The 23,696-nt window shown below is 45.9% G+C and overlaps 2 protein-coding genes across 2 annotated transcripts in view; both read right to left on the bottom strand.

Moving 5' to 3' along the window:
* Window positions 1-216: 216 nt before the first annotated feature.
* ICOSLG (inducible T-cell co-stimulator ligand) lies at window positions 217-9,329 on the bottom strand. The gene is made up of 6 exons (XM_006898428.1): window positions 9,173-9,329; window positions 7,130-7,510; window positions 5,226-5,534; window positions 2,471-2,599; window positions 530-565; window positions 217-263 (listed from the first exon to the last, which is right to left on the bottom strand). Exons 1-6 carry the CDS (start codon window positions 9,327-9,329, stop codon window positions 217-219), a joined length of 1,059 nt encoding a protein of 352 aa, XP_006898490.1.
* Window positions 9,330-11,471: 2,142 nt separating this feature from the next.
* The window catches only part of DNMT3L (DNA (cytosine-5-)-methyltransferase 3-like), a 37,130-nt gene continuing 24,905 nt past the window's right edge, over window positions 11,472-23,696 (bottom strand). The window contains exon 13 of the mRNA XM_006898427.1: window positions 11,472-11,673. Coding sequence (XP_006898489.1) covers window positions 11,472-11,673 — 202 coding nt within the window. The remainder of the gene's footprint in view (window positions 11,674-23,696) is intronic.

Genomic DNA, 23,696 nt, shown 5'->3' with positions numbered 1-23,696 from the left:
AACAACAGAGCTCAGGGACGGGCAGCAGTTTGCCAAGGGCACAGAGCCTGAGCAGGCCTCTTTAAGGGCCACCCTCACAGCTCAAGGTCCTGCTGAGTGTTGGACTGAGTGGATATTCCCTCACAGGAAGAGGAATCAGCATCTCCCTTATGCCTGTGGAAAACATAAGGCCACCATTGAGTCTGTTACAGCCCAGAGCAATGTGGTGTCTGTGGCTCAGATTCCCAGGAAGTCGGGGGTTAGAACGCAGGGAGTGGTGAGGTCTGGGTGGGATTGAGGAAGTGAGGGGGTAAAGTGACAGCGAAGAGGCCAGGGTGAGAGTGGGGCCGTAAGGGTGGGAGTGGAAAGAGGACACACACAGAGGATGAGGTTGACAGTGGCTGGATGAGTATGGAGGAGGGGTGCCTGGGGGCTCATCACAGGCATCTTCTCAGCTTTTGTGTGTTTGGAAAACTCCACCGTAAAAATGTCAGAAAAGGCTCAAGGAACATACAGTCATGGCAACGGGAAGTCCTCTCTGCATACTCACCTGTGAGTCTGAGTTCTGGCGGGTCACCCTGGGTACCTGCTGGAGTGAACACCACAGATGTCAGGGATGTGGAAGGCAGATACTGCAGGACCCGGGGTGTCAGTGCCCTCCCCCAGTGCTGGACTGTCCCTCCTACTGCTCTCTGGAGGGGGCACAGACCCCCAGATGAGGGGTCCCACGGGCCACCAACACTGTCCTCCCCTTTCCCTCTGAACCCTGAACTCGAAATCCCTCACTCGCTTCTTCCTCCTCTGGCACTGGGTGCATCTGTGAGCTAAACCAAGACCTTGAAAAAAAAAAAAAAGAGGAACTCATTCCAAAGCAAACTTTGGAATGAGTAACCACTTTATTAAATTTTCTGTCACTTTAGAAAAGAGCAGATGAGCACCCAGTCAGTGTAGGGGCTCGGGATGGATGTGCCACCTTTAGCATCTGACCTAGCCGGGACCTTCCAGAACATTCTTATTTGTAGAAGATGTTCTTTAAAATGCAAGTGTGCAGGTTCTCCCCCCACCTCCCCTCCCCCAGTCCTTTTAAGATTTTCTTCCCTTGACGTAAGACCCTCTTCCAGACTGACTAGATCAAGGGGAGCTCTGGTGGCCTAGTGGCAAGGAGCTGCAACTACAATCCCAGAGGCGAACAGTTCGAATCCACCAGATGCTCTGCCGGGTAAGGAGGGACAATCTCCTCCTGTACCAGTCAGATCTGATTTGACGGTACACGCACACAAAAATAATAAAATAAAATAAAAAAAATAAAAAATTTAAAAAAAAACAAACTGACTAGATCAGCACAGCAGGCTGTGTGTGGAGCAATGACTTCCGGGATAACTGGCACTGGTAATGAACCCACAGACGGAAACTCAAGAGCATGAGAGAGGAGCAGGGCAGAAAAGGATGTCTGTGGGGGGAAGCTCCTCCTGATGCCAGTGTGTAATCAAGGCATGAGTGCATCCCATTAATTGTTCTGCCTTTGTGCCCCTGGGGGTCCCGGGAGCTGCACACCGTCCTGGTGACCTATGTCTGAAAAGGCAGCCACCGAGGATCGTAGGGATGCGCTGCTGCTCTGAGTGAGTTGGGTCATCATGCACGAGGCACAACCTGACAGCAACTGGTTTAGTTTTCCCGGTTTGATTTATATTCAGAGTTTAAAAAGAGTCAAAGAAACAATATGAGAAGCTGGCGGTTCAAGTTCACCCAGAGGTGCCTCAGAGCCTGCTCATCTGTTTCTTCTAAATCAGCCTCTGCAAACTCTACAGAGCACTGTTCTCCTCCCACGCTCCAGGGGAGACAGGAGAAGCGCCCGCTCAATGGCAATTTTCCTCCCCGCTAACCTTGGCCTTTTGCTCCTTGGCATGTCCAGGAAAAGCCCTGACCATGTCATTCAGACCTCTGGGACATCTGCCAACCTAGGAGACCATCCTGGGCCCCCTAAGATGTGAGAGGGGCTTTACGAGCAGAGGCTGATGTCACCTGTGGTCCGTCTGGGCTCTACACTGCTTCAATCCAGCAACTGAAGGTTCTGTTTCCAGATTTTCTGCAGCTGAAATATGTGCACCTGTTTTCTAGATATATTTTTGAGTTGACGGTATTGCAGATGGACAGGCATATACCAGTATTATGAGGTGTGCTTTTTCAGAAACAAACTCTGTCCTGACTTTGAAGTCTGGAACCCATTACTCCTATCCAGAACCTAGAAGTCTGGACCTGAAGTGAGTACTTTGGAGGTACAGGGCCTCAGATGCCCAGGCTAATACCACTTGTGCAGAGTGTTTTAAGTCACTAACCCTAGTGAATGTGAATGCTATTAAAGGCAAACAAACTGTGAGTGAAAGCTACATCTTGTAGAATGAGATGCCTACTATGAGACAAGTGTAGATGGTCTGCACCATGAAACCTTGTCTGATACCTGTGTAGCTTCCTTGGGAACATCTCTTCCTACAGAACCAGCCAGCAGCCATGGCCACAGTCACGGCCAGGATTCCAAAGATGATAAACATGGCCGTGTGCGTCTCCGGGGAGGGGTTGTTTGGATAATCTGTGATCCTGTCTATGTATTCAGAGGAAGTCTCTGCAAGAAAGAGAAAAAGAATTCAAGATTTGAAGAGTAAGGTGCAAAACAGTCTTTTGCATCCTAAAAGCAAGTGCTAGACTGAAGGATTTATTCCCAAGCCCTTGGCTGAGATGATTTTGTGATCTGTGCAATGTGAGCTGTCTCACAGAAAGGCTGTATCTGATGTCAGAATGTCCTCTGACGCCAGAATGTCCTTTCCTCCTGTGGCCTCCTCTTTCTACACGTATCACCTGTAATTCCTGGGGGTGACAGGTGTCCACCTGCAGAGGGGCTTGGTCTGGACCCCCATTTCGTCTTTTCTTTTGTTTTTAAGCGAGGTGGAATTCACAGGACGTAGAAGTAACTGCTCTACTAAAATGCACCCTTCAGTGACAAGCAGTAAATACTGTGCATAATATTGTGCAACCACTGTAATTTGAAAACATTCTCATCCCTTCCCAACACGAAACACCAGCCTTCAGCAGCCATTCCCCCTTCGCCCTCCCTCTGTGCTGGCAACCACCAATCTGCATTCTGTCTCTGGATTTGTTGATTCTTGACATTTCTCATAAACAAATCACACAAAGGGCAGTCTTTGGGGTCTTCATTTATTTCACTCGGAATCATGCTTTCAAAGTTCACTCATGGCAGCATTAGAACTTCATTCTTTCTTACAGCTGAATCATACTCCAAGGTCTGTATTCATCACACTTTATCATTCCATCAGTTGATGAACCTTTGGGTTGTTTCCATTTTTTGCTTATTATGAACAGTGCTTCCACAAGCATTGTATCCAAACACGGACACCTCTATGATGAGTACTTGCTTTCTTGGGTATAGACCTAGGAGTGGAAATGCTTAGTCAGATGGTAAGTCTGTGTTCAACTTTCTGAGGAATTGCCACATTTTCCACAGCAAGTGGCCCACTTTACAATCCCACTACTAGTGGACTAAGGCTCCAGTTTCTTCTGTCTTAATGCTCAGCTCTACAGCTTTAAACAGTGGTTTTTAAAATCAAATACACACCACCACCCTGAGAAGCTCATTACAAACACTCAGTGTTTCTCTAAGTACAGCGATTCAGCCTTGGATGTTCCTTCGACCCATCTGAACACTCTTAGAAGCTGTTCTGATGTCAGGAGCTAGCCAGCGGTTCTGATCAGATGGGCACGGGAAAGGTTCAGGGTGTTAATGTGATCCCACTGTACAGCCAGGGACAGACATCTTCCGTCCAGGTTACACCTTCAGTGCTGGCTGGTGTGCAGTTCTTGAAGGCAGGCTTTTTAGGGCAGCTCTTTCCTAATCATTCGGGTGAGCTCAGAGGCTATGAGCCCTAAATTGCAGAAATTCAGGATTCTGAATGTCAGAGAGTATCCTAGCTCTGACGCGGTTCCTGGTAGCCAGTGTCCCCGTCACATAGAGAACTGTGCTTGGTTTCACCTTGATTATCACTTTGCAACTTTTACTCACTGGGGAGCAGGGGCCCTGCCATTTTTGTTGTGAACCAGGCCCCTGCTGCAGCACATAGACATCCCTTCACGTGTTTCCATCTTCCACCTCTCATCTCTGTGATAGATCTCTGTGAAGGGCTTCTAAGAAAAAGGAGTCACCTCTCAGAAGCAACAATTTTAAAAAAATATAACACATGAGAGACTGGAGAGCATTATGCTGAGTGAACTAACTCAGTCTTATAAGGACAAATACTGCAGAAGACCATTATTGTAAAAATAGAAGGCTAGCCAGTAAAATGTGTATAGGGGTTTGAGAGGGTAAGGGGTAGGAGTGAAGGAGTGAGGATGGACAGAGGGGAAATTAGGGTCACCCAACTTGGTCGGTAGAGGGAGAATGTAAAGGAAATGAGAAAGCACCAATGTGGACCTGAAAAGATGGGATAATGATGGGCATAATTCCATGATGATTAATTTTATAAAATATAATACATGGGAATGATTGTATGAAATACATGTGGATGAAGGAAAGTATGAAACACAATATATATATGAGCTTTGTATGCAAATCAATAAAAAATAAACAACAGCCTAAAGTCACCCTGACAGTCTTGCATGAGGAGGACCAGGGTGAGCAACAACCAGAAGTCCTCTTAGGGGGATGTTCAAAGCTAAGAGCTTCAGTCCTGACACAGCCACTCCCTGCCCCCGTGACTTGTGATTACATGACCCTTTAGAGTCTCAGTCCCTCATCTGTAAAATGAACTCAAGAGAACAGACGGCCTCAGGTTGTAACAGAGATTTAGTGCACTGAGTCCTGGAAGTCCCTGAGTATGCCAACAGTGAACATGCACAGCTGCTGACCGTAACGTTAGAGGTTTGAATCCACCCAGAGAGACCTTGGAAAACAGGCCTTGAGATCTGCTTGCAAACCCTCCGGACCATTGTTCTACGCTGACACCCGCGGAGGCGGCCTCAGTCAGAGCAGACTCGCTGACTCAATTGCAACTGTGTTTTGAGATTCTAGCCCCATGTCTGCCCTCAGAAACGGCAGTGCTTCTGTGTCTCACACCCAGTCCTCCCCTTCTTTCCTTCACAGCCACCTTTGGGACACCACATGAAGCCACCCAACAGGGACTACATCTCTGTCTGAGCCCCCACTGGCCTCCCCCCTTGGGTTGGGGTCAAGTGCAGACCTGGGGCTTCGCCAATCTGGCTGCTGCTGACAGTCAGGTTTTGGTGCAGCAGAGCGTTCTCGATGCAGCACTGCACGTTCAGGTTGGGGGTCCACCGGATGCTCAGGGTGCTGACCACGTCGTATAAATTCTGCTCGTTCTTGTACACGGTGCTGTTCTGCAGCGCCTCGTCGAGCAGGCTGTTGTCTGTCTGGTTGATCCAGTACACTTTAGGGACCGGGTAGCCATTTGTGGACCTGCACGTGAAGGTGACCACCTCGTCCTCAGTGGGCCTGGTGGGGCTGCTGACGACGGGCATGCTGTAGTTGGCTGCAGGAGAAGGAAGAAGGGGTGAGGATGGGCAGTGACCCAGGGTCATCAGACACAGGGTACACTGTGCCCTGGGACAGGACAGAAGGAGGATGGCAGTACCCTGAATCTAGGAGGGGATGAGGTCAGAATCACATCTGGAAAGAGCTCGAAGGTCTTTTCTGACCAAGAGCCACCTTCTACTCATTCTTTGTTAAGGGCAGAGAACGAGCCCAGCAAAGCACCCACAGATTACATCTCTCCAGGCCTCACGGAGTTCTCAGGAGAGGTTTTGAAATGGACACTGCCTTCCCACTGAGCCATGTCCTCGGGGCCTTATTACTGCAGTTTCATGCAGTCATTCTAGGACTGACTGATTTATAGCTGACTGATTCTCCAGCGAGTTTTCAGAGACTAAAAATCACACAGAAGGAGATTGCCCAATTTTCTCCTGAGGCACAGCTGGCGGGTTTGAACTGCCTGCCTTTGGGTTGGTAGCAAACTCCTTACCCACTAGATCTTAGTGGATTTTCATTTTTCCCTAAATTTTTACCTCATTTTAGTATTTCACAGTACTCTTCTCTCCCTCCTTCTCAATTTCATAAAACATAGTTTGAGTTGAAGTGGAGGAGTGTTCAAGGTAAAGGTAAGATTAGGAACTCTTTTATAAAATCAGGTAGCTACAGCTCATGGGAAAGTTTCTTCCATGTTGAATGATTTGTCAGCCAAGTTTAAGCAACTTGGTTAAGTAGAAGCCATCAATAGAGATTAATTAGGATTCCCTTTACATTAGGATTCAGACAAACAAGCCAGGAGGATTGAATTTATTATTTGAAATTAATACTACTACTGACAGGGTACAAGAGTTTTTATGTACAAAAAATCTCAAAAACTCATTGCTGTTAAATCAGAGCTGCCTCACGGCTGACTCTTCAGTGAGTTTCCGGAGACTGTGAATCACATGGGAGGTGACGGCCTGTCTTTCTCCCTCAGAACTGCTAGTGGATTTGAACTGAACCAAGAGATGCCACCTTTGAACTAGCTGCACAAACCCCTACTGACTGAGCCACCAGGGCTCCCTCACATGTGATAAAGGGAATTTATTATCAATTAATACAAATATTACTAGGGAGTCCTAGTGGCCTTGTAGCAAGAAGCTGTGCAGCAATCCTGAAGGCATATGGTTGGAGGCCACCAGCTGCTCTGTGGGAGAAAGACGGGCAATCTCTTCCTGTGCAATTAACTGCCTCTGAAAATTTGCCAGAGGATCAGGTATCTGTTGGAGGGCCAGCTGTGTGTTGGTTCCAACTCTATGGTACACAGTAACAACAACAACAAAATTATTACTAGTTTTCTAGGATGTAAGGAAAGTTATCAGTTGTTGTCAATTTAATTGATTTGTGGTGACCCCATATGGATCGGCATTGCACTTCATAGGGTTTTCAGTGGCTGATTCAGAAGTAGATTGCCAGGTCTTTATTCCAAGGCACTTCTCAGTTTACTTGAACTGCCAACCTTCCAGCTAGCTGCAGAGTGTGCCCACTGTTAATCACCCAGGGCATTCCCAGGATGTAAGGCTGGGGTGAAATCAATCCTTTGGACTTCAGTGGTCTTACCTGCCACATGCAATGTGACTTCAACATGCAAAACGTTATTTAAGTGCAAGGACTTCCTGATCACACGACAGTGAAACGTCTGCTCATCCTGTGGGGTGATGTTGTGTAAATACAGAGAGAAATCGCCTTGCTCCATACTCTCCAGCGACAGGTGGGCCCGATGTCGGTAATGGTTATTTTCATTGTCTGGGGAGCTCTTCCCGGGCACATAGGAAGCCACCTCTTTGACCACCTTCTGAGAGGCCACAGTTTTTTCCTCGAGTTGCCAATAAACATAAAAGTCACTTAGATCAAAATTACTTCCTTCACCATAAACACAGTTGAGTTTAACGGTGCTGCCCACAATCCCCTGGACTTCTTCCTTTGGGTTATCTGCAACAGCTGAAAAAGGAGAGTTGGTTTCCCAGGTTAGGGTGCAAGCCTGAGAAGTTAGTCCATGAGGCCAGTGTCCTGGTGTGAGCCTCACGTAAGCAGAAAAGGAGACAGTGAATTTCACTGAATAAATTCAGTGAGACAGTCACCACTACAGCGGCTGCAAGCACGCTCTGACTCACGGGAACCTCATGTGTGTCACAGCGAGCAAGCACTTTCGGGAACAAATATCTTGGAAGTGGGCCTTTCTTGTAAGGCACCACTGGCTGGATTAGAACCTCCAACTATTCCATTAGCAGTCAAATGCTTACTTGATCTACCCAGGGACCCAAAGATCTACTTCCCCAACCCACCCAACTACTGTTTGTTGGGTTCATTCCAACTCATGGTGGTCCACGGGTGGCCAATGGCTCTCTGAGGCCTTACATCAGCAGGAGCAGACTGCCCCAGCTCTCTCTTGAGAATGGCTCATCATTTCAGACTAGGAACTTTTGGGTTAGCAGTCCGATGTATAACGCATGATGCCTGGAGCTTAGGAGTGCAAGAATACTTGCCAAGTTCAGACCTTTACTGTGAAAGAGTTCACTACATTCTCCAGTACCAATTTTCTGGCTTTGATCATGCACTCAAGGGGCTCTCATCGAGACAGGCTGGGTGATGAGGACACTGGGCCTCTCTGTACAATTTTTACAACTCCTTGGGGGTCTAGTATTAATTAAAGATAAAAGTTTAAAACATTTCTAATATTTAGTGCTTTAAGCATCATGCATGCAAAGATCTAGGATCAATCTCAACACAGCAGCTGGAAAAAATAGACAGGTAAAACCCAGAGGCAGTGAGTTTATGTCAATGGGAGAGGGCGAGAACAGCTGTACAATTTGAACAATGTAATCAATGTCGCTGAATAACTAACTGGTGTCTGGTTTTGTGCTGTATACTTCTAACAATATCACTAAAAAGAAATAGTTATTTTTAAAAATCTAGACACTTAAAGGTTAAGATCAACATCTCAACAACATTATAATTAGTCGTGTTACATCATAAAAAGGCCAAGTAGTTTCACTGTGAAAACTGTTTAATACCTCCAAGGACATCCTCACGCCCCAACCTCCCCTCTGGACTGGTGGCACATCTAAACTTCTAGTTCTTGGGAAAGCCTTCGGGGCTGGGCAGAAGACTAAGGTGAAGAGGCAAGAGCCCTGGAGGACCAGAGCCCCCCTAGCGTATCTGGTAATAAGAGGAACAGAAACCCACAGGAGGAACTGCATCCACAGTCCACTAAACACAAAACGAAACAACAACTATGGCGTTTAGAAAATGGGCCCTCTTGTGGTGGTTTCCTATTTTGCTCTTGTACAGATTGACTACCACTCAATGGATTTGAACTCATCCAGCAGGGCCCTGGAAAGACCTTGGCAATCTGCCTGTCATATAGATTACAGCCAAGAAAATCCCGTGGAGAAGCTAGCTCTACCCTGTAATGCATGAGTTTTCCAGGCACCTGAACAGATTCAATTGTACTGGGTTTGGGTTTGTTAGAGCTTCTGGAGAAGATCAAGCAGGAAGGACTTTGACAGGAAAACTCTAACTCCTGCCTCAGTCTGTCCACTGAAGGTTTCGATGACCATCTTTCCCAAGTGATAACCCCCCCCTCCAGAAGTCAAAGCCCACCTGTACTTACCAGATCGCAGACCACTGAGCAGTAGCAAAAACAGTCCAGGACTGGAAAGAAATATAAAACCAGATAGGAGGTGAGAAACGACACCGGCAGGTGAGTCACCTGCAGGTACACCATCATATCAATGTGAACATATCTGCTCTGAGCCATGTCTAGTCTTGCTCAAATTCTGAGTGTCTGCGAATTCCGAGAACAGCTAGGACCACCTGCCTGCCCTCTCAGCATGGCAAACCCCAAGGGGATGCAAACTGGGAATCTGTCCACTCAGGAGGGGTCTTTTCACCTAGATAATTCAGGATGGCCATCATCAAAGCCAGAGCCTTTGATTTGACTGGACTGGTACAGAGAAATGGTTAAAATAGATATTTTTTAAAGTTCTCAACTTCATTTAAAATTTGGGGAGACATAAAACATCTAAAATGTCCAAAAGTAAGATTAAGTTAATAATAGGACAACGTTGTGAAGGAGCATGATTATTCTGAAACTGAATCTCATGGTTGCTGTGTTTCAGGTCCTCTGGCACCTCGCCCCCGCTCCTGGGCCATCAAATGACTTTGAGAACCTACAGCCTAGAGGTTCACATGCTTCCCTCCAAAGCCTACCCCTCAGGGTCTCCCACGGGTAAGGGGCTCATCCTCTGCTCTACAGTAATTCAGACCATCTGATCCTAGCACGCACACCAGCTGCTCATAAGGACAGGGTCCAGGGTGCTTGTTATGTTTTATTTCCCTCCATCTCCAAATGAGGTTCCTCAGAAACCTATGTGTGTGTACCCTCATTCTTCTCTCTCCACAGAGACCCTCTGGGGCTTTGCAGGGTTAAAGGCGTCACCTGGGACCCCGTTCCTCCCCTGACAACTGTCACAGGGCCTGCAGCTTGCATGTTTTACACATGACATCCGTTCTCTCCCTGCACCACCAGGGACTCTCCCCCATACTCCTGCAGGCTGTAGCCTGAAGAAGGGTCTCACCCTCTCCTTCCCTCTGCACTAGCTGATGAGGCTGCCACATTGCTTTGAGGAAATAGTTGTGATGATCTATACTCAGGATCCCAGTCTCTAGTTAGCCCTCTATTCTCATGTTCCCCTGGAGCTACAGTAACCTCTACAGCTGCAGGTGCTTTCTATAACCCCATTTCTCTCCAATCACACCCAGTTCCCTGAAGGTCCCTTTAGCAATCTGTGCTGAGGAGTCCCAGCTGTCAGGTCTCCTCAGGGTCTTCCTGGGCAGTGGGGAGATGGACTCTTTGGGCTCCTGCCCCTCCTTGAGTACAGCCACTAAGACTGTTCCATCTCCTGGAACCCCTTGTTGAGTCCTCACCACGCCCTGCTCCTGGGTCAGCTCTGCCCTCTGACCCCACTGACAGCCCACCCTACCTGGCGACCCCCAGCCCCAGTGCAGTGTTCCTGAGCTCAGAGGAGAAAGCAGTCACTTGTCGCAGGTGTGGGTGACTGATGGCTGACAGATCAGGCTCAAGGATTCTCTCCCTGTGTGTCTCTCTCAATTCGCTTATGAACACATTTCCACCTGAGGAGTGTAGGCGTGTAATCCAGGAGACTCTGATTGTGGGCAAGACACCGGGGCACAGGGATCTTCACTATTCCCAAGGAGGTACAAAAGAGGACAGTGCTTGAAGGGGTAATTTGGCAAAAAAGTCAGGGATCAAAACTGTCACTTTCTCCTCTAAGGTGTCAGAAGATGTTTAGGAGGCTGGCCCTGAGGCCTCCCCCTCCTCTAGCTAGGTGATGGGGGTCCCAGGTATGTGTGAGTGGGACAGTGGGCACCTGCAGTCCTTGGGCAACTTTCTAGAACGACTAGTGTCCGCACAGTGTGGCTACACAGCTTGCTCTCCTTTGCGGGAAATCCCCTGGTGTGGGAACAGGGTGTCCAGGGTAGGTGTGACAGGCCAAGGGGTGGCTGGAGGAAAGCCTTCCCTCCTTCCAGCCCTCGCCCCTTCCCCTGGCGACGGGGCCTCCCAGCACTCCCCGCACTGCCCAGTCTAACGCGGCCCCCACCCTCGCTGGGCTCCAACAGCCCGGCCCACAGGTAACCCCGCCCGACCGCGCCACCCTGGCCGAACCCCCGCCTGGAAGGGCGCCGCCCAAGAGAAAAGTGGGGAGCGGGCTTCAGAGCCCCGGGCTCTGGGAAAAACGAAGGGACCGAAACAGCGGAGCGCCTTCAGTCCCCGCTCGCCCCCCCTCCCCGCCACCGCGGGCAGGGAGACCCAGCTCCGGCCACCGCGCTGCCAACTCCGCGCCCGCGCGCTCTCCCGCTCCACCCACTCCCGGTAGGCTCACCTCCTCAGCCGCATGTTGGGCAGCCCTGCGGGCGCGCACAGCCTTGGCGGAGCCCTGGCTGCGAGGACGGAGACTCGGAGACTCCGACCGGGCGCCAAGCGCAAGCCGAGTGACCGCCGCGCCTGTGCGCTCCGCGCCTTGTAGCTCTGGGTTCCGCTCCCTCCGGCTCCGCCCCCGCCGCCCGCGACGGTGACCGACCTGAGTGGCAGGGGGAGGCGGCACCAGGAAGCTCGGCCACTTGCCCAGGAGAAAGTGTGTGTACTTCGACCCTGGTGGGAGCAGGGTCGGGGGCTTCATTGTCCACCAGGGCGCGGGCTGGGCACTGAAGGGGCGCCGGGACTGGAGGGAAGGGCGGGCACCCCGAGAACAGGCCCGCTTGGCCACAGGGCAACCAACAGTAAATAGAAAACTAACTCCTCAGTATAGGAAAATATTAACAGTTTTTCTCTTAACTGCCCTGTAAGAGTTTGAAATGAACTTTTCATGCTTTCTTAAGAACAAAGGCCTCTCTTAGAACTAATGGAATAATACAAGGCAAATTTCTCAATCAGATCTGGTAGCCCAGCCTGTGGAGAAATGCACTGCTAGCCTAAAGGTGGCGCCTCGCTGGAAATTGGAATCCACCACCAGCCGACACAGAGAAATAGTGACAATCACTTCCCAAGTGGATGTAGTAAATGTTGTTGCTATGTGCCCTCAAGTCACTTGCGACTCTTAGTGACCCCTGTGTACAACTCGGAACCTGGCTCTATCCTGAGCCAACCTCATCGTCTCAGACACACTTGCCCCCATTAGCTCATTCACTGAGTCAATCCATCTCATCCAGGGTCTTCCTCTCTTGCTCTGTCCCCCGCCAACCTCCCAAGCATGATGTCCCTCTCCAAGGACTGATCCCTCCTTGCAACATGCCCAAAGTATGTCAGACATAGCTTCAGACTCCTTGCCTCCTAGGAGCAGCCTGGTCACACCCTCTCTATGACAAACCTGTATTCTCCTAGCAGTCCATGGTATATTCAGTACTATTCTCCAGCGCCACAACTTTAAGACCTCAATTCTTCTTCTGTCATCCCTAGTCATTGTCCAGCTTTCTGATGCATAGCAAGTAATTGTGAAGACCATGGCCTGGAACAGGGGTATCTTAGTCTCCAGACTGTCATTGTTGCTCTTCAGTATTCTAGAGCGGTCCCTGACAGCAGACTTTCGCAGTGCAATACATCCTTTCATTTCCTGGCTGCTGGCACCAAGAGTGTAGATTGTGGAGCCAAGCAAACTGAAGTTATTAACAATCTCAATCTCTTCACCTTCTATCATGATGCTGCCAAGTGGCTGGAAATAAAGCCTCAAGAATCCACTGGAGGGGGAGCTGTGAGTTGCTTCTGACTCTATAGCAAGAATGAGTGAGTGAATCTCTCAGTAGGTGCTAACTTTTCACACACTAAAACATCTTTTTTTGGTATTCTCTGCTTTCTGCCAAGATCCATCTGATAACAGCAATGATATCCCATAGCCTCTTCTGAATCAGCCTGAATTTCTGGCAGTTCTCTGTTGATGTACCATTCTAGCTGTTTCTGAGTAATCTTTACCAAGATTTTATCTTCGTGTGATACTGTCTGATGATTTCCACATTCTGTTAGATCATCTTTTTTTGGTGGGGAGATGAGAACAAATATGGATATCTTCCACTCAATGGGTCAGGCAGCTGCCTTCCATATTTCTTGACATAGACCAGTGAGCATGTCCATATTTTTGCCAATGTCTTTAGTACAGCTTGAACTTCTTTCTTTAATACCATTGATTCTTGAACAATATGCTACTTCCTGAGATGTTTTTGTGTTGGACAATTATTTTTAATAAAGTGATTCTGTGTATTCCCTTCTGTAATATTTCATGTAATATTTGCCCATAGAATCCTTCAGAATTGCAACTTGAGACTTGAATTTGTTATTCCATTCAGTTTGAGCAATGCTGAGATTATTCATCTCTTTAATGTTTTCTAACTTCAACTCTTCACACATTTCTTTATAGCACTTTACGTAGGCTTCTCAAGCTGCCCTTTGAAATCTTTTGCTTATCTCTTTTACTTAGCACTTTTTACCCATTATAGCCTCTGCTCCTTGGAGGTGAGGATTCTGAAGCTCTGTCTGACATACTTTGGACATGTTGCAAGGTAAGACCGGTCCTTGAAGAGGGACATCATGCTTGGGAGGGTGGAGGGACAGCGCAAGAGAGGAAGACTCTCAATAAGATGGATTGATTTAGTCTCTGGGGTAATGGGGATAGGTGTGTCAGAGATAATAAGATTGGCACAGGATAGAGCAACATTTAGGACTGTTGTACTAGGTTGTCGCTATGAGTCTCAGGGGATTCAACGGCACATAACAACAACAACAACATTCTAGTACAATTTTCAGTCATTTCTACCATCCATTTTGGTAGGGTTTTTCATCCCCTGTTTCTAGAATGACCTTATGCTTTATTTTTTATGAATGATGTTCTTGATGTTATGCCAGAGGCTGTGGCACCAGGGACATTATGACCAATGTCAGATGGTTCTTGGTTGAAAGCAAAGAGTACCAGAGGAATGTCTATCTGTGTTTCATTGACTATTCAAAGTCATTTGACTGTAGACATTGCAACAAATTGTAGCTGACCTTGAGAAGGATGGGTATCCCAAAACGATTGTGCTCATGTGAAACCTGTAATTTGAACCAAGAAGCAGTCCTCAGAACAGAGCAGGGAAAGAAACACTATATGGTTCAAAATCAAGGGGGAAAGTGCTGAGCTTTATAAGGAGGAATGTGACATCAGGACTGAAAGAAGATTCATCAACAACCTACGTTATACAGATGACAACCGTGCTTGCTGAAATTGAGAAAGACCTGAAGCATTTGCTGCAGAAGGTCAAGGATGGTGGTCTTCAATATAGATTGAAGCTCAATGTTAAAAAGACAAAGATTCTCACCACTGGGTCAATTGGCAGTACCATGATATATAGAGATTGAGGTTATTAACAATAACCTTGCTTGGATCCACAATCAACACTCTTGGCACCAACAGTCAAGAAATCAACAAATGAATTGTTCTGGGAAAAGCTGTGGTCAGGGAACTCTCCAAAATGGTAAAGAGCAATGACACCAATATGGAGACTAAGGTGTGCCTGATTCACACCCTCATCTTTGCAATTACTTGCCATGCATCAGAGAGCTGATCAAAGCTGACTAAGGCTGACAGAAGAATTATTAATGCTTTTGAGTTGTCATACTGGATAAGAGTACTGAACATACCATGGACTGCTAAGAGAACAAACAAGTTTAACCTGGAAAGGGTGAAACCAGGCTGCTCCTTGGAGGCAAGGATTTTAAAGCTCTGTCTCACATACTCTGGTCATGTTTTCAAGAGGGACCAGTCCTTGGAGCAGGATATCATGGTTGGAAAGGTGGGAGGATAGCACAGGAAAAGAAAGTCCCAGATGAGGTGGATTGACACAGTAACTGGCATAATGAAAGTAGGTGTGTCAGAAGCAGTGAGATTGGCTCAGGATAGAACAGGATTCCAAGCTTTTGTGCATAGGGTTGCTATGAGTTGTGGTTGACTAGATGACACATGACAACAACAACAACAACAACATGCGGTGGTAATGCCTAAGAATCCCAATTCTTTTTTCAGCTTTTTGTTTATTTTGTTATCAGTCCTTCTTTTGAAGGCTTCCTCTCTTCTTTCTGTTCCTCTACCTTCTGACTTGAATCCCATTCAGACTCTTCCTAGGACTCAGACTACCCATCAGACTTAAGAACCTGGATCACCAGATCACCGCCCCTTCATCTTCTGTGTCTTTTTTCTCCACAGATGTAGTCACTCTGTTATGGCTAAAATGAAACAAACAGCTCACTGATTTCACTTCCCTTCGTGTCAGTAAATCTCATCTCTCAAGCAAAATCCATGATTTTCCCCCCATCACATCTAGGAAACTATGCACAATCATTCACATCTTCCCAAAGTTTCCACCAGGTTTCCAGTGGGTATAATTAGAAATTTATAACTGTCACCGTGAACACAATCATTTGGTTAGAGATCCTGGAGAAAAGACACAGCAATACTACGCTTTGACATTATCCTGGCTCTTGTTATACGGAGCTGACATAACAAATTCCTCTATATAATGTAAACTGTAAAGTTCTATTCACTTTCTGAGAGAAGACAGAGCTTCCACACACAGCTGCTGACTTTGAACCCTATACTTGATGAAAGTTCTATATGTGATGAAAGTTCTGTTATATTCGACCTCTGGATAAGTCTTCTGCTGAGACTTCTTATTAAAAGTAAAGGCTTGAAGTCTAAAGATTGCATTCTAATCATTGGATTACATTGCAATTGCAACTGTCAATTGTGATTGTTGTTGTTATGTACCATCGAGTTGTTTGCGACTCATAGTGACCCTAGGTACAAGAACCCTAAATGCCGTTCTATCCTGTGCCAAACTCGCCTTCTCAAACACACTTATTCCCACCACTCCACTCACAGAATCGATCTATCTCATCGAGGGTCTTCCTCTCCTGCACCGTCCCTCCACTCTCCCAAACATGATGTCCCTCTCCAAGGACCAGTCCTCCTTGCAACATGCCCAAAGTATGTTAGACGAAGCCCCAGAATCCTTGACTCCAAGGACCATTCTGGCTTCACCCTCTCCAGGACAAATCTGTTTGTTCTCCTAGCAGTCCACGGTATATTCAATACTCTTCTCCAACACCACAGCTCAAAGGCATCAATTCTCCTATCATCCTTATTCACTGTCCAACTCTCTGATGCATAGCATGTAATTGCAAAGACTATAGCCCGGATCAGGAGCACCTTAGTCTCCAGCCTGAAGTCGTTGCTCTTCAGTACTCTTGAGAGGTCCCTCACAGCTGACTTTCCCAATGCAATTCGTCTACTGATTTCCTGGCTGCTGTTATCAAGAGTGTTGACTGTGGAACCAAGTAAACAAAAACTGTTAACTATTTCAATCTCTTCACCATCCATACTGATGCTGCCAATTGGCCCAGTGGTAAGAATCTTTGTTTTCTTGATGTTGAACTTCAATCCATATTGAAGACTGCAGTCCTTAACCTTCTGCAGCAAGTGCTTCAGGTCTTCCTCAGTTTCAGCAAGCAGGGCTGTGTTATCTGCATAACGCAGGTTGTTGATGATTCTTCCACCAATTCTGATGCCACATTCCTCTTCGTATAGCCCAGGGTCTCAGATGATCTGTTCTGCATACAGATGAAAACGGTATGGAGACAAAATACATCCCTGATGGACCCCTTTTTTTATTTTGAACCATCCATTGTCTCCCTGCTCTGTTCTGACGACTGCCTCTTGATCCAAGTATAGGTTTCGCATTAGCACAATCAAATGTTCTGGGATTCCCATTCTTCTCAGAGTCAGCCATAGCTTGTTGTGATCTACACAGTCAAAAGCACTTCTGTATAAGTGTTATTAGGTCTTACTTGCATGCCTTCTATGACTACCTGGCAATAAACTAAATGTGCTTATTTTTTTACAATCCTGAGCATCTCTCAATTTTCAAAGAACCCTAAAATCCTACAAGATGAAAGATAAAAGCCATGAGTAGAAGGGGAGCAGGGCTTGCTGGATCCAGCCTCCTCAAAGCAATGCCCACTTCTAATGATTATTTCATCCTCCCTCCCCTACCTAGGCTTAATTTCCAATTATTTCCTTTTACTTGGATCCACGTTCAATAGATATGGTAGCAGCAATCAAAAACTCAAATGATCTACAAACAGAAGAAGATAAAATAGATGAATGGGACCTTCTGAGAATCAAATCCCTATGCACATCCAAAAACTTCTCCAACAGGGTAAAAAGGGAAGCCACATACTGGAAAAAAGTATTTGGTAATGACATGTCAGATAAGGGACTTGAATCTCGATTTATAAAATACTTGAGCACCACTACAAGATAAAGGTAAATAATCCAATTGAAAAATGGGCACAGAATATGAACAGACACTTCACCAAAGAAGACATTCAGGTGGTGAACAAGCATATGAAGAAATATTCAAAATCCCTAGCTCTAAGAGAGATGCAAATCAAAACAACTATGAGATATCATCTCACCCCAGTCAGAATAGCAAAATTTAACAGAACAGCAGGCAACAAATGCTGGTGAGGTTGTGGAAAAACTGGAACCCTTATTCACTGTTGGTGGAAGGGTAAAATGGTACAACCACTGTGGAAGGTGGTGTGGCACTTTCTCAAAAAGTTGCACATAGAGATACCATTTGACCCAGCAATTCCGCTACTGGGAATATACCCCAAAGAGACCATAACTGACATCCAACCAGATATATGCACACCCATGTTTATTGCAGCTTTGTTCACAATAGCAAGGAGTTCGAAACAACCTACGTGCCCATCAACAAATGAATGGATAGAGAAGCTGTGGTATATTCACACAATGGAAATACTATGGTACATTTAAAAACAAGGAACTCATGCAATATTATTCAAAATGGGTAATCCTGAAAGACATTATGCTGAGTGAAGTATCTCAGTCACAAAAGGACAAATACTGCATGATGCCACTGTTGTAAAACAGGACTGACATCAGGGTTGGGGGGAGACTGAGAAAGATGGGTTCAATAATGTATACTGCATTGAAACAGATGAGGGAGAAAACTCTTTAAAAGGGATATGTTATTAGGTATTTTTGTCATGACTGGAGTCCAGAAGGAAGGCTGTGTAGTGTAGTGGACCTGGGGGGGGGAGAGATTGTAAAACAATGAAAGAATTTTTCTCTTACTTTTCAAAGAGAAGATTGTAATGGGGGGAGGGGTGGACAGGGAGAAAAGTGCAACAATGAATTAATGGAAATCCAAAGTCTCTGTAAATTTTCATTGAAATTAATAATAAAAAATTTAAAAAACCTCAAATGATATACTGCATTGGGCAAATCTGCTGTCAAGGACCCCACTGGTAGTGCTAAAGAGCAAGGATATCAGTTTAAAGAGTAAGGTGTGCTTGACCTAAGCCAAGACTAAAGAATAATCAATGCCTTTTGTTTGTGGTGTTGGAGAAGAGTATTGAATATACCATGGACCATCACACAAACAAACCAACTTATCTTAGAGAATGTGCAGTCAGGGTGCTCCTTCCATGTTTTGGGCACATTGCCAAGAAGGGCTAATTCTTGGAAAATAAAATCATGATTAGAAAAGTAGTGTCAGCTAAGGAGAGGAAGACCCTTGAGGAGACAGATTAACACTGTGACTGTGACAGGAGGCTCGAGCACAGTGGAGATTGTGAAGATGGTACAAGACAGGGCAAGTTTTGATCTTTTAATTTGTTCAGAGGGGGTTGCTGTTTTAGTCAACTGTAAATGATTATAAACAAAGATAACAATTATCTCTAGTAAGAGAAGAGTTATTACAGACTACAGCCTAGGGAACCTCTTCTTACATTACATCAGGGTTGTAATAGGATTAAGGAGTTTTGCCTTCCACCCTTAATCCTTTTACATCTATTTGTTTTATTGGGTTGTGAAGTATCATTGCATAGCTTCCACATTGTATCTTTGTATCAGGAATATCAGAGGAGGGCACAATTTAGTCCACAGAAATCCTGATCAACAGCTTCACCTAACTGCATAGATACTTCTTTTTCCTTCTCCAGTGTTTCCAAACATCTGAGATAGGAAATACCATAGCTTGGATCAAGTGCACCTTAGTTGCCCAAAGTGACAGCTTTCCTTTCTAAAACTTCAGCATTCCTTTGCAGCGGATTTGCCAAAGAAGTATGCCCTTTGATGTACTGATGGCTGATCCAAGACTCTGATTGTTGGTCCAAGAAGAATGGCATCACTGGTAACTTAAATGTCTTCTTTTCCCTCCTGGAAACAACTGGATTAAAGTTCTTTGGCTTGAAGCGCTGTTACTTTGGGTAAACAACCTAGCCCCCTCTGTTTCTACATTTTCCCATATATGAAGGAGGGATGGTCTCACCTACCCTCTTCCTCATAAAGTAGTGAGTAAACTGTTAACATCTTCAGAACAGAGCAAGGAAACACTGCATGGTTCAAAATTAGGAAAGGAGTGTACACATCCTGGACCCGTACCTTTTCAATCTGTATGCAGAACAGATCATTCGGGAAGCAGGGCGTTATGAGGAGGAGCATGACAGCAGGATTGGAGGAAGACTAATCAACAACCTACAATATGCGGATGACACAACCTTGCTTCCTGAAACTGAGGAGGACCTGAACCACTTGCTTCAAAAGGTCAAGGACTGTAGTCTGCAATATGGATTGATGCTCAACATCAAGAAGACAAAGATTCGCACCACTGAGCCAACTGGCAGCACCATGGTGGATGAGAAGAGATTGAGGTTGTTAACACTTACAGCTTGCTTTTTTAACAGCAGCAGTCAGGAAATCAAAAGACAAATTGCACTGGGAAAATCTGCTGTCATATACCTTTCCAGAGTGCTGAAGAGCAACGACGTCATAGTCTAAATACAAAGGTGTGCCTAATCCAGGCCATGGTCTTCTCAATTACTTGTTATGCTTCAGAGAGTTGGACAATGACTAAGGATGACAGAAGAAGAATAGATGCCTTCGAATTGTGGTGCTGGAGAAGAGTCTTGAACGTACCATGGATCACCAAAGAAAACAAATAAGTTTGTCTTGGAGAGGGTGAAACCAAGTCTTTCCTTGGAGGCTAGGATTTTGAAGCTCAGCCTCACTTACTTTGGGCACATGGCCAGGAGAGATTGGTCCTTGGAGAAGGACATCATGCTCAGAATGGTGGACGGACAGTGCAAGAGAGGGATGAGATAGAGTGATATACAGTAGTTGGGGCGATGGGGGTTGGTGTGTTGGAGTTAGTGAGACTGGCTCAGAACAGGGAAGGGTTCAGAGCTTTGTACATAGAGTCGCTATACATCACAGGCAACTCAATGGCACATAAAAACAACATACTATGACAGGTTTGGAGGCAGAAGTGGCATCCACTTCCTAAACAACATGCTTCTGGAAACTCTATGAACCTTGATAAATGTCAATAGTTGTAGAGGGGCTTCAGGCCTTTTGTTCATAGGGTAGCAGCTACGAGTCATGCTCGACTCGAAGACAATCAACAACAACATTATATATTAATATGTTAGTATAACAAATAAGTGCTTTGAAAGCACTGGGCTGGCACTGAAGATGAATGGATAACACAATGTGTGCCACAGTTCATTTCCTGCAATCAAAGGAGTGCTCTAACATTCTCCATAGCTATACCTGTTTCTCAGGGAGCTAGGTCATGTGGTTTGTTTTGTGGGTGTGGAGGGGGAAGCATGTCTGGAAGGATCTAGAGGTGTCACCTGGGAACCAAGTAGGAATTGCATCCTTGCCGGTGTGGATGCCAGCACGCCCACGGTGCCAGAAGTGAAAGCAAGGAGCACGTTCCTGGACACTCAAAGACCACAGGCACTCAGAAACAAAGGGAGCTCTGGCGGCTTAGTGATAAGGAGTGGAGCTGCTAACCCAATGGTGTGCAGTTTGAATCTACCAGCTGCTCCACAAGAGTTAGGCAGTTTCCTCCCCTGCAATTTACTGCCTCTGAAAACCTGCTGGATGGTCAGCTGTGTATTGATTCCAACTCTATGATACACAGCAACAACAGGGGCTGAGGCTACCTTCTAGCACCTGGTGGCTGCAGTCCTCTTAGGGCTCAGCAATGCCATGTGCCCAGCTCACGTTTCAGGGCTTGACTGACTCCTGGTGCCAGGAAGAGCTGATCTTTCTCTTGGAGGATTCTCTTAGGGCTGCTGTAACAAAGTACAGATGACTTGAGGACTTGAAAACAACAGACATTTCCTCCCTCACTGAAATCAGTGTCAATGTGTCCATAGGACACATTCCCTTGGAAGGCAGACCTTGCCTCTCTGAGCTCTTGGTGGCCCTGTGTGTCCTGTGGCTGCATCATTCTAATCTCTGCTTTACTCTTCTCTGCCAAACCTCCCTCTTTCAAAGATTCTCATAAAGATGTTCAGGGCCTGCTGGTGTAATCAGAGATAATCTCCATATCTCAACATTCCTAATGTTTTTTCAAAGTCCTTTCACCTATTCAAAGGTTACAGATGATGAGATGAGGGTGTGGCTATCTTTGAGATCTTTCCACTTTTCTGATATATCTAGGGCTGTCATGAATTGGGGCCAATTTAGTGGCAACTGGTTTACAAATGGTCCCACAGGCAGGATTGGAGTAAGTCCAGGAAAAACCATGTGGTGGTGAGGACAATGCCATCTGTGTGTCTGAAGAAGGAACAGAGTGTAAAGTGAGGTGTTTTTGTTTTGTTTTGTTGTTTTTGGGGGGTTTTGACCTAGAGGAAATGTGGGTTTATTTTAGCTTCAATTTTTGTTGGTTTCTCAGTCATTCATGCATAAACATTTTGTTTTATAACGTTAATTGCAAGTTATTAATGTAATTAGCTAGTAACAATGTCTGATAAATTTTCATTGTATATTGTCTTTCCCTTCATCCAACTTATCTATTAGTTACTTTTCAATTCCCTCTCCCTCCCTTCTCATGCCAGGTAACATCTAAGAATGATTCTGTTGTTGTGTACCGTTGAGTCAGAACCAACCCATAGCTGACCCTCCAGCAGGTTTCCAAAGGCAGTTAATCGCACGGGAGGAGACTGCCCATCCTCCTGCAGAACAGCTGGTGGATTTGAAGCACGTTCCTTTAGGACTAGCTATATGTAACTATTTCTTCAACTTTTTATAATAATGGTCTTCAATAGTTGTCCTTTTGTGACTGTCTTATGTCGCTCAGCATAATTTCCTCTAGACTTATCCATGTTGTGCAATATTTCACCATTCTTTATCATTCTTTAGTGTTGCGTAGTATTCCATTGCATGAGCAAACCGTAGTTTCTATAGCAATAACTTTGCTGATGGACACTTGTTTTCCAGCTTTTTGTATTGTAAATAATGCTGCATTGGATATGGGTATACATGCATCTGTTTGTTACAGCACTAAAGTGAGTTTTAAGTGACACGAAGACACCAACAGCCTGACTCTAAGAGCCTGCTTTGTTGATGGGAAGTGGACAGGCTTTATGTTGGGTCACCTTGGGTGGAGGTAGCCTGTGTCACAGAGCGGGGTCATAGAGGTCACCATACTCTGCTGGCCCACGACTGCTGGCCAGGCTGGCATCAGAATTGGGTGTAAGCAGGATGGTTTTCTTTGTGCTTGGATGCATTTATCTCTGTTTGTCTTTCTGTATTCAGTGCTTTCCATGGACTTGGTTTCATTTCAGATTTACTAAATTAGATTAGGCCCTGGATGCAGACCCCCGTTCTCCACACTTACCCAAGAGAGAAGAGGCATTTGGTCATGCTGATTGATTTAGACAGATTATCCACTATTTTAGAAGGCTATTGTTGATTGCCTTCGACTCATAGCAACCCTATGAACAAAAGGCCTAAAGTCCCTCTACAACTATCGGTATTTATCAAAGTTCAGTTTCCAGAGGAATGTTATTTAGAAAGTGGATGCCACTCCTGCTTCTGATACTTTAAAAAAAAAACCCCAATCTGTGAAAGGTCAAATTTTAACTCCACCCTCATTCAGTGAAGCATCATTTTAATACCATTTCCAGATACATCAAAAAAACAAAACAAAAAGCCGTAAATGCTTTGCCATTGGGTCAGAACTCGCCCCTCAAATGGAACTCTAGTAGGTTTTTGGGTGCTCATCTTTCTCCTGAGGAGCCATTTGTGGTGTTGTTGTTGTCGTTGTCGTTAGGTACTGTCAAGTCCACTATGTCACAGAGCGATCCTGTGAAGAACCGATCTGAACCTGTGCTGTCGTCATCATCCCGGACACTTGAGCCCATTGCTGCAGTCACTGCGTCAGTCTGCTCATTGCAAGTGGATTGCAATCCTCAGAGAGTCACACAACCTTTGGGTTGGTAACACAGCTCTGGGCTGTGTGACCAGAGTTCCTGGACACTGGTAAACTCCCCCAAATGAGCAGCCATTGGGTTGACTCAACTCCCAGCAGCCCCATATGCATTGGAGCAGAACCGTGCTCCACCAGGTGTTCAGGGGCCCATGTTTTGGTACTTCCCCCCTCCTTGTTGTGTACCGTTGAATCAGATCCAACTGGCACAGGAGGAGATTGCCCCTACCTCTGCAGAGAAGCATCTGGTGGATTTGAATCGTGCACTTTC

Source organism: Elephantulus edwardii, unplaced genomic scaffold, assembly GCF_000299155.1.
Source record: "Elephantulus edwardii isolate Elephantulus edwardi_28Jun2011 unplaced genomic scaffold, EleEdw1.0 scaffold00228, whole genome shotgun sequence".
Taxonomy (NCBI): domain Eukaryota; kingdom Metazoa; phylum Chordata; class Mammalia; order Macroscelidea; family Macroscelididae; genus Elephantulus; species Elephantulus edwardii.
This window is presented reverse-complemented; position numbering and strand designations above follow the sequence as displayed.